The sequence below is a fragment of the Schistosoma mansoni genome, chromosome 2 (assembly GCF_000237925.1).
Source record: "Schistosoma mansoni strain Puerto Rico chromosome 2, complete genome".
Classification (NCBI taxonomy): domain Eukaryota; kingdom Metazoa; phylum Platyhelminthes; class Trematoda; order Strigeidida; family Schistosomatidae; genus Schistosoma; species Schistosoma mansoni.
Window position 1 is genome coordinate 26,559,784 of NC_031496.1, and position 10,908 is coordinate 26,570,691.

Here is a 10,908-nt window from a genome sequence, read left to right on the forward strand (position 1 = left end):
ACGGACACGAGCACGGGACACGGGAGCACGCGGCACAGTGTGTGGTGTTCCGTCTTGTCCGACCTCACTGTGCAGTTGTAGTCAGTCGTCCAGATTGTCCAATCTCCTCGATCGTTGATCACAGAGTGGTATGTGGAGTTGGTGTGTGGAATTCGTACGAATGAGATGAATACGAGTGATGTGAGTGGTTTAGATAAAAGCCGTGCGCCGGCCGGGAGTCGAACCCGGGTCGCAACCGTGGGAGGGTTGCATGATACCGCTACACTACCGGCGCGCGCGCGCCCACCCTCACTATTTTAACACGTCACAACTCGTCAAACTTCAACGTCAATCATAGAAACAAACACAGTATCCTTCTTCATTCTTCTTATCATCCGCACCTGTCCATCGAAATGAGGAACCCTCTAACACTCAAATATTACACATATTCACAGACACATCCTCCTGCTTATGTTCTCGTACCTAAAATATTCAACTAACCCGATTCTACAGAATCGGGTACAATGGTCACTCACTATCTTACAGAGCTTTCTCCAAATTAACCTCAATTCGGTTTGCAGATCACAGATCACCCGAATCTCTCATACGACTCTTCATCACAGCACCGATTTTCTATGCATCATCTTTCAAGCGTTTAGTTTGTTTTTGATTTTATGGCAACGTCCTCCTCTGGATGCTGCGTCCTACTCCACATCCACATCGAATCTGTGTGGTGGTTCTATTCTCATTGAGATAATATCTCACATGACTTCGTGACTCCATCTCACACCTCAAGATCTCGAGGGTGATCAGGGGTCAACTGAATGATGATGTGCCGGTCACATTCACAAGTCCATCTCCGGAGATCTCATGTATTCAAAAGCGAATAAACAATTGGTCTGTATCACTTTCCTATTCTCTCATTGCTACAATAGGAAGCGAAACATACCGATTTTCAAAGCTTACTTCTTTGTATGCCATATCGTGTTGGTGATTTGTGCGTGATGGTCACATTTGAAGGATCTGTGTGTTCACTAGAACCAACTCTTATCAATGTGCTGATGAACGTTTTCACAAGTTGGACGACTACCACCCTATTTTGTACAGCGATTGTGTGTGCATGTGTGCTTGTTTTTTTGCAAAACTTAAAGCGTCAAATACACACGCACGTACACCCACTGTAGATTTGTCTCTCCATTCTCATCTGTCGACCTATTTCATACTGACACTAATACCAATACTCTCTCTCCCCCACACTCACAAATACAGATATATTTCATATCCCATTGATTGTTTGTCAGTTAATCAGCCACAACTGCACATGTTGACGTCTATGTTCAAATGCACGCAAACACATGAACTCCGAATCGACCACTCACTCACATCAGTACACATGCTTAATATCGTTCAGTTGATCAGTCAGTGATTCAGTAAGTCAGGAGGTTGGTCAGAGAGATGGATGGACAGGTGGGCAATTGTTCGGTTAGTCGATTGGTCATTTTCAAATATACGACTCATCCACTCTGAAAACTATGGCATGCTCCGGATCCATCTCTGTCTGTCGACTGTTTCACGCGCCGAGATCCCACAGATCTCCTGACTACTTCATATTCACTTCACGTGTATCTCACAAGCGAATAAATCTCAGCACTCGCGTTTAAACACATAGTCTCAGACACACTCACCAAACAACCATACGCAGACACACATACACCTGTCTGCATACATGAAAGCTTGTGCAATCATGCACGAAACGCCTTACTACATTTCAGAATACAAATATTCGTGTGAGTCGTCATACACAATTTATTGCATGTCCAGATATTTACCATATTAACGAGACTCAGTTCACAACTGGACAACATTGAGATGTAGTCTTTTAGTGACAATTCGACCCACCACGAATTATAGTCGTCCCCGAACTCATTGTTAATGACCTGGTCTCAGTTACTGTCGACCACATGTCACTGTGCACGGACACGAGCACGGGACACGGGAGCACGCGGCACAGTGTGTGGTGTTCCGTCTTGTCCGACCTCACTGTGCAGTTGTAGTCAGTCGTCCAGATTGTCCAATCTCCTCGATCGTTGATCACAGAGTGGTATGTGGAGTTGGTGTGTGGAATTCGTACGAATGAGATGAATACGAGTGATGTGAGTGGTTTAGATAAAAGCTGTGCGCCGGCCGGGAGTCGAACCCGGGTCACAACCGTGGGAGGGTTGCATGATACCGCTACACTACCGGCGCGCGCGCGCCCACCCTCACTATTTTAACACGTCACAACTCGTCAAACTTCAACGTCAATCATAGAAACAAACACAGTCTCCTCCTTCATTCTTCTTATCATCCGCACCTGTCCATCGAAATGAGGAACCCTCTAACACTCAAATATTACACATATTCACAGACACATCCTCCTGCTTATGTTCTCGTACCTAAAATATTCAACTAACCCGATTCTACAGAATCGGGTACAATGGTCACTCACTATCTTACAGAGCTTTCTCCAAATTAACCTCAATTCGGTTTGCAGATCACAGATCACCCGAATCTCTCATACGACTCTTCATCACAGCACCGATTTTCTATGCATCATCTTTCAAGCGTTTAGTTTGTTTTTGATTTTATGGCAACGTCCTCCTCTGGATGCTGCGTCCTACTCTACATCCACATCGAATCTGTGTGGTGGTTCTATTCTCATTGAGATAATATCTCACATGACTTCGTGACTCCATCTCACACCTCAAGATCTCGAGGGTGATCAGGGGTCAACTGAATGATGATGTGCCGGTCACATTCACAAGTCCATCTCCGGAGATCTCATGTATTCAAAAGCGAATAAACAATTGGTCTGTATCACTTTCCTATTCTCTCATTGCTACAATAGGAAGCGAAACATACCGATTTTCAAAGCTTACTTCTTTGTATGCCATATCGTGTTGGTGATTTGTGCGTGATGGTCACATTTGAAGGATCTGTGTGTTCACTAGAACCAACTCTTATCAATGTGCTGATGAACGTTTTCACAAGTTGGACGACTACCACCCTATTTTGTACAGCGATTGTGTGTGCATGTGTGCTTGTTTTTTTGCAAAACTTAAAGCGTCAAATACACACGCACGTACACCCACTGTAGATTTGTCTCTCCATTCTCATCTGTCGACCTATTTCATACTGACACTAATACCAATACTCTCTCTCCCCCACACTCACAAATACAGATATATTTCATATCCCATTGATTGTTTGTCAGTTAATCAGCCACAACTGCACATGTTGACGTCTATGTTCAAATGCACGCAAACACACGAACTCCGAATCGACCACTCACTCACATCAGTACACATGCTTAATATCGTTCAGTTGATCAGTCAGTGATTCAGTAAGTCAGGAGGTTGGTCAGAGAGATGGATGGACAGGTGGGCAATTGTTCGGTTAGTCGATTGGTCATTTTCAAATATACGACTCATCCACTCTGAAAACTATGGCATGCTCCGGATCCATCTCTGTCTGTCGACTGTTTCACGCGCCGAGATCCCACAGATCTCCTGACTACTTCATATTCACTTCACGTGTATCTCACAAGCGAATAAATCTCAGCACTCGCGTTTAAACACATAGTCTCAGACACACTCACCAAACAACCATACGCAGACACACATACACCTGTCTGCATACATGAAAGCTTGTGCAATCATGCACGAAACGCCTTACTACATTTCAGAATACAAATATTCGTGTGAGTCGTCATACACAATTTATTGCATGTCCAGATATTTACCATATTAACGAGACTCAGTTCACAACTGGACAACATTGAGATGTAGTCTTTTAGTGACAATTCGACCCACCACGAATTATAGTCGTCCCCGAACTCATTGTTAATGACCTGGTCTCAGTTACTGTCGACCACATGTCACTGTGCACGGACACGAGCACGGGACACGGGAGCACGCGGCACAGTGTGTGGTGTTCCGTCTTGTCCGACCTCACTGTGCAGTTGTAGTCAGTCGTCCAGATTGTCCAATCTCCTCGATCGTTGATCACAGAGTGGTATGTGGAGTTGGTGTGTGGAATTCGTACGAATGAGATGAATACGAGTGATGTGAGTGGTTTAGATAAAAGCTGTGCGCCGGCCGGGAGTCGAACCCGGGTCACAACCGTGGGAGGGTTGCATGATACCGCTACACTACCGGCGCGCGCGCGCCCACCCTCACTATTTTAACACGTCACAACTCGTCAAACTTCAACGTCAATCATAGAAACAAACACAGTCTCCTCCTTCATTCTTCTTATCATCCGCACCTGTCCATCGAAATGAGGAACCCTCTAACACTCAAATATTACACATATTCACAGACACATCCTCCTGCTTATGTTCTCGTACCTAAAATATTCAACTAACCCGATTCTACAGAATCGGGTACAATGGTCACTCACTATCTTACAGAGCTTTCTCCAAATTAACCTCAATTCGGTTTGCAGATCACAGATCACCCGAATCTCTCATACGACTCTTCATCACAGCACCGATTTTCTATGCATCATCTTTCAAGCGTTTAGTTTGTTTTTGATTTTATGGCAACGTCCTCCTCTGGATGCTGCGTCCTACTCCACATCCACATCGAATCTGTGTGGTGGTTCTATTCTCATTGAGATAATATCTCACATGACTTCGTGACTCCATCTCACACCTCAAGATCTCGAGGGTGATCAGGGGTCAACTGAATGATGATGTGCCGGTCACATTCACAAGTCCATCTCCGGAGATCTCATGTATTCAAAAGCGAATAAACAATTGGTCTGTATCACTTTCCTATTCTCTCATTGCTACAATAGGAAGCGAAACATACCGATTTTCAAAGCTTACTTCTTTGTATGCCATATCGTGTTGGTGATTTGTGCGTGATGGTCACATTTGAAGGATCTGTGTGTTCACTAGAACCAACTCTTATCAATGTGCTGATGAACGTTTTCACAAGTTGGACGACTACCACCCTATTTTGTACAGCGATTGTGTGTGCATGTGTGCTTGTTTTTTTGCAAAACTTAAAGCGTCAAATACACACGCACGTACACCCACTGTAGATTTGTCTCCCCATTCTCATCTGTCGACCTATTTCATACTGACACTAATACCAATACTCTCTCTCCCCCACACTCACAAATACAGATATATTTCATATCCCATTGATTGTTTGTCAGTTAATCAGCCACAACTGCACATGTTGACGTCTATGTTCAAATGCACGCAAACACACGAACTCCGAATCGACCACTCACTCACATCAGTACACATGCTTAATATCGTTCAGTTGATCAGTCAGTGATTCAGTAAGTCAGGAGGTTGGTCAGAGAGATGGATGGACAGGTGGGCAATTGTTCGGTTAGTCGATTGGTCATTTTCAAATATACGACTCATCCACTCTGAAAACTATGGCATGCTCCGGATCCATCTCTGTCTGTCGACTGTTTCACGCGCCGAGATCCCACAGATCTCCTGACTACTTCATATTCACTTCACGTGTATCTCACAAGCGAATAAATCTCAGCACTCGCGTTTAAACACATAGTCTCAGACACACTCACCAAACAACCATACGCAGACACACATACACCTGTCTGCATACATGAAAGCTTGTGCAATCATGCACGAAACGCCTTACTACATTTCAGAATACAAATATTCGTGTGAGTCGTCATACACAATTTATTGCATGTCCAGATATTTACCATATTAACGAGACTCAGTTCACAACTGGACAACATTGAGATGTAGTCTTTTAGTGACAATTCGACCCACCACGAATTATAGTCGTCCCCGAACTCATTGTTAATGACCTGGTCTCAGTTACTGTCGACCACATGTCACTGTGCACGGACACGAGCACGGGACACGGGAGCACGCGGCACAGTGTGTGGTGTTCCGTCTTGTCCGACCTCACTGTGCAGTTGTAGTCAGTCGTCCAGATTGTCCAATCTCCTCGATCGTTGATCACAGAGTGGTATGTGGAGTTGGTGTGTGGAATTCGTACGAATGAGATGAATACGAGTGATGTGAGTGGTTTAGATAAAAGCTGTGCGCCGGCCGGGAGTCGAACCCGGGTCGCAACCGTGGGAGGGTTGCATGATACCGCTACACTACCGGCGCGCGCGCGCCCACCCTCACTATTTTAACACGTCACAACTCGTCAAACTTCAACGTCAATCATAGAAACAAACACAGTATCCTTCTTCATTCTTCTTATCATCCGCACCTGTCCATCGAAATGAGGAACCCTCTAACACTCAAATATTACACATATTCACAGACACATCCTCCTGCTTATGTTCTCGTACCTAAAATATTCAACTAACCCGATTCTACAGAATCGGGTACAATGGTCACTCACTATCTTACAGAGCTTTCTCCAAATTAACCTCAATTCGGTTTGCAGATCACAGATCACCCGAATCTCTCATACGACTCTTCATCACAGCACCGATTTTCTATGCATCATCTTTCAAGCGTTTAGTTTGTTTTTGATTTTATGGCAACGTCCTCCTCTGGATGCTGCGTCCTACTCCACATCCACATCGAATCTGTGTGGTGGTTCTATTCTCATTGAGATAATATCTCACATGACTTCGTGACTCCATCTCACACCTCAAGATCTCGAGGGTGATCAGGGGTCAACTGAATGATGATGTGCCGGTCACATTCACAAGTCCATCTCCGGAGATCTCATGTATTCAAAAGCGAATAAACAATTGGTCTGTATCACTTTCCTATTCTCTCATTGCTACAATAGGAAGCGAAACATACCGATTTTCAAAGCTTACTTCTTTGTATGCCATATCGTGTTGGTGATTTGTGCGTGATGGTCACATTTGAAGGATCTGTGTGTTCACTAGAACCAACTCTTATCAATGTGCTGATGAACGTTTTCACAAGTTGGACGACTACCACGCTATTTTGTACAGCGATTGTGTGTGCATGTGTGCTTGTTTTTTTGCAAAACTTAAAGCGTCAAATACACACGCACGTACACCCACTGTAGATTTGTCTCTCCATTCTCATCTGTCGACCTATTTCATACTGACACTAATACCAATACTCTCTCTCCCCCACACTCACAAATACAGATATATTTCATATCCCATTGATTGTTTGTCAGTTAATCAGCCACAACTGCACATATTGACGTCTATGTTCAAATGCACGCAAACACACGAACTCCGAATCGACCACTCACTCACATCAGTACACATGCTTAATATCGTTCAGTTGATCAGTCAGTGATTCAGTAAGTCAGGAGGTTGGTCAGAGAGATGGATGGACAGGTGGGCAATTGTTCGGTTAGTCGATTGGTCATTTTCAAATATACGACTCATCCACTCTGAAAACTATGGCATGCTCCGGATCCATCTCTGTCTGTCGACTGTTTCACGCGCCGAGATCCCACAGATCTCCTGACTACTTCATATTCACTTCACGTGTATCTCACAAGCGAATAAATCTCAGCACTCGCGTTTAAACACATAGTCTCAGACACACTCACCAAACAACCATACGCAGACACACATACACCTGTCTGCATACATGAAAGCTTGTGCAATCATGCACGAAACGCCTTACTACATTTCAGAATACAAATATTCGTGTGAGTCGTCATACACAATTTATTGCATGTCCAGATATTTACCATATTAACGAGACTCAGTTCACAACTGGACAACATTGAGATGTAGTCTTTTAGTGACAATTCGACCCACCACGAATTATAGTCGTCCCCGAACTCATTGTTAATGACCTGGTCTCAGTTACTGTCGACCACATGTCACTGTGCACGAACACGAGCACGGGACACGGGAGCACGCGGCACAGTGTGTGGTGTTCCGTCTTGTCCGACCTCACTGTGCAGTTGTAGTCAGTCGTCCAGATTGTCCAATCTCCTCGATCGTTGATCACAGAGTGGTATGTGGAGTTGGTGTGTGGAATTCGTACGAATGAGATGAATACGAGTGATGTGAGTGGTTTAGATAAAAGCTGTGCGCCGGCCGGGAGTCGAACCCGGGTCACAACCGTGGGAGGGTTGCATGATACCGCTACACTACCGGCGCGCGCGCGCCCACCCTCACTATTTTAACACGTCACAACTCGTCAAACTTCAACGTCAATCATAGAAACAAACACAGTATCCTTCTTCATTCTTCTTATCATCCGCACCTGTCCATCGAAATGAGGAACCCTCTAACACTCAAATATTACACATATTCACAGACACATCCTCCTGCTTATGTTCTCGTACCTAAAATATTCAACTAACCCGATTCTACAGAATCGGGTACAATGGTCACTCACTATCTTACAGAGCTTTCTCCAAATTAACCTCAATTCGGTTTGCAGATCACAGATCACCCGAATCTCTCATACGACTCTTCATCACAGCACCGATTTTCTATGCATCATCTTTCAAGCGTTTAGTTTGTTTTTGATTTTATGGCAACGTCCTCCTCTGGATGCTGCGTCCTACTCCACATCCACATCGAATCTGTGTGGTGGTTCTATTCTCATTGAGATAATATCTCACATGACTTCGTGACTCCATCTCACACCTCAAGATCTCGAGGGTGATCAGGGGTCAACTGAATGATGATGTGCCGGTCACATTCACAAGTCCATCTCCGGAGATCTCATGTATTCAAAAGCGAATAAACAATTGGTCTGTATCACTTTCCTATTCTCTCATTGCTACAATAGGAAGCGAAACATACCGATTTTCAAAGCTTACTTCTTTGTATGCCATATCGTGTTGGTGATTTGTGCGTGATGGTCACATTTGAAGGATCTGTGTGTTCACTAGAACCAACTCTTATCAATGTGCTGATGAACGTTTTCACAAGTTGGACGACTACCACCCTATTTTGTACAGCGATTGTGTGTGCATGTGTGCTTGTTTTTTTGCAAAACTTAAAGCGTCAAATACACACGCACGTACACCCACTGTAGATTTGTCTCTCCATTCTCATCTGTCGACCTATTTCATACTGACACTAATACCAATACTCTCTCTCCCCCACACTCACAAATACAGATATATTTCATATCCCATTGATTGTTTGTCAGTTAATCAGCCACAACTGCACATGTTGACGTCTATGTTCAAATGCACGCAAACACATGAACTCCGAATCGACCACTCACTCACATCAGTACACATGCTTAATATCGTTCAGTTGATCAGTCAGTGATTCAGTAAGTCAGGAGGTTGGTCAGAGAGATGGATGGACAGGTGGGCAATTGTTCGGTTAGTCGATTGGTCATTTTCAAATATACGACTCATCCACTCTGAAAACTATGGCATGCTCCGGATCCATCTCTGTCTGTCGACTGTTTCACGTGGTTTTGATAAAAGCTGTGCGCCGAGCCGGAGTTTTATCCGCATGATCTAATGCAGATATGAAGGTTAGTATTGTGAAAGCAAGGCTCGCATTCTTATATTGGTAGAACATATGGAACTCTTAACATCTATCAACCAATATGAAATATTTACCTCAAGACAGTTAGTCCTACTGTAGGGAGTTGAATCGTGGTGAACTTCTACATCCATCTTCAAGTTTGTACAAGTATTTATAAACAATTGTCTACGCAAATTACTCAACATTCACTGGCCGGATACTATCAGCAACAACGTTTTATGGGAGGGGACAAATCAGCTTCCAGCTGAAGAGGAAATTACGAAAAGACATTGGAAGTGGATCGGACATACATTAAGGAAATCACTAATATGCATTACAAGGCAAGCCCTAACTTGGAATCCGGAAGGGAAGCGGAAAAGCGGAAGGCCAAAGAACACATTACGTCGGTAAATAGAAGCAAATATGAAAAGGATGGATGTTATCTGGAAGGGTTTGCCCAGGACAGGGTTGGATGGAGAAAGCGGGTGTGCAGCCTATGCTCATCCATGAGGGGTAACAGGCGTAAGCAATGTTTCAATTCATGATATGATTTCGTCCGGTTTGACTGTACATGAGCTGCTTCTGTTTGAATTATAAATATGTTGGAGGCTGGGCTTTACTTTTGAACACAAGACGGTCCATATATAAAAGCTTGTGATTGACGGACCAATAGGAACTTAACTGTCGGCTCAAGTTCAGTTTTTGGTTAACCAGGCTTTGGTCGTTCGATCTGGCCAAATTACAAAACTCTTCTCAACTAAAGTATTACTTACACAACGGCGCGGTGATGGGCTCCTGCATTTGTGTATACCAACTAAACGTAGTCGGTGCTCAAAGGAATTTATCCTATTGTGCGCGCAAACATATACCCGGTTGGTTGAGAGAGTGTAACGAAATCTATAGACAACACTATCTTTCCTCACCTGATGGATAGTGAACATCGTTTTAAAAGTTTTTTGTTTTGTATCAAGTAATCCCCTTCAACGAGCTACATTACGACTCTTATACATAACTGAAGACATCCGGATCAACTCCAAAAATGTCAAATTCATACATCCAAAAGAGATAAGTTCGGCCGCTGTTTACTATAACTGAATGACCATATACCTGAACTGGATACTATAAACCTCTTACCCACCCCCAAATCCCTTGTCTTTATATCTACCATACCTCTTTCATAATCTAAACACTCATCTTTCCCAACTAATATGGATTTTTTGTCATAATTACCTTGACAACACATCTCTTATTACATATCATAAGCACATAACATCATCGCCACTATCCAAACAAAATTCTCCTACTACACATTTTATTCACACGATCTATTTTATTATTGATTATAACTTGACAATACAACGAATCATGATGACCTTCCTAATTGACAAATGATATAACCTTGAAGTATTTATACCATAACAGATACAAAAACCCAGCATTTTCAACATGACATTTCTTAGTTAACTAGTAAGCAACAATAATTATGAA

General features: G+C 43.4%; 1 protein-coding gene and 2 non-coding genes across 3 annotated transcripts; 1 reads left to right on the top strand and 2 right to left on the bottom strand.

Moving 5' to 3' along the window:
• Positions 1-2,155: 2,155 nt before the first annotated feature.
• Positions 2,156-2,225, bottom strand: Smp_tRNA_00271_Gly_CCC.1.1. Its single transcript has one exon. It is a non-coding gene (tRNA).
• A 710-nt stretch (positions 2,226-2,935) lies between these two features.
• On the top strand, positions 2,936-3,259 carry Smp_187950 (hypothetical protein; the record flags this gene model as incomplete). The annotated part of the gene is made up of 3 exons (XM_018796233.1): positions 2,936-3,083; positions 3,116-3,119; positions 3,241-3,259. 3 exons carry the CDS (start codon positions 2,936-2,938, stop codon positions 3,257-3,259), a joined length of 171 nt encoding a protein of 56 aa, XP_018650466.1.
• Positions 3,260-4,107: 848 nt separating this feature from the next.
• On the bottom strand, positions 4,108-4,177 carry Smp_tRNA_00199_Gly_CCC.1.1. The gene has a single exon. It is a non-coding gene (tRNA).
• Between the last annotated feature and the right edge of the window lie 6,731 nt (positions 4,178-10,908).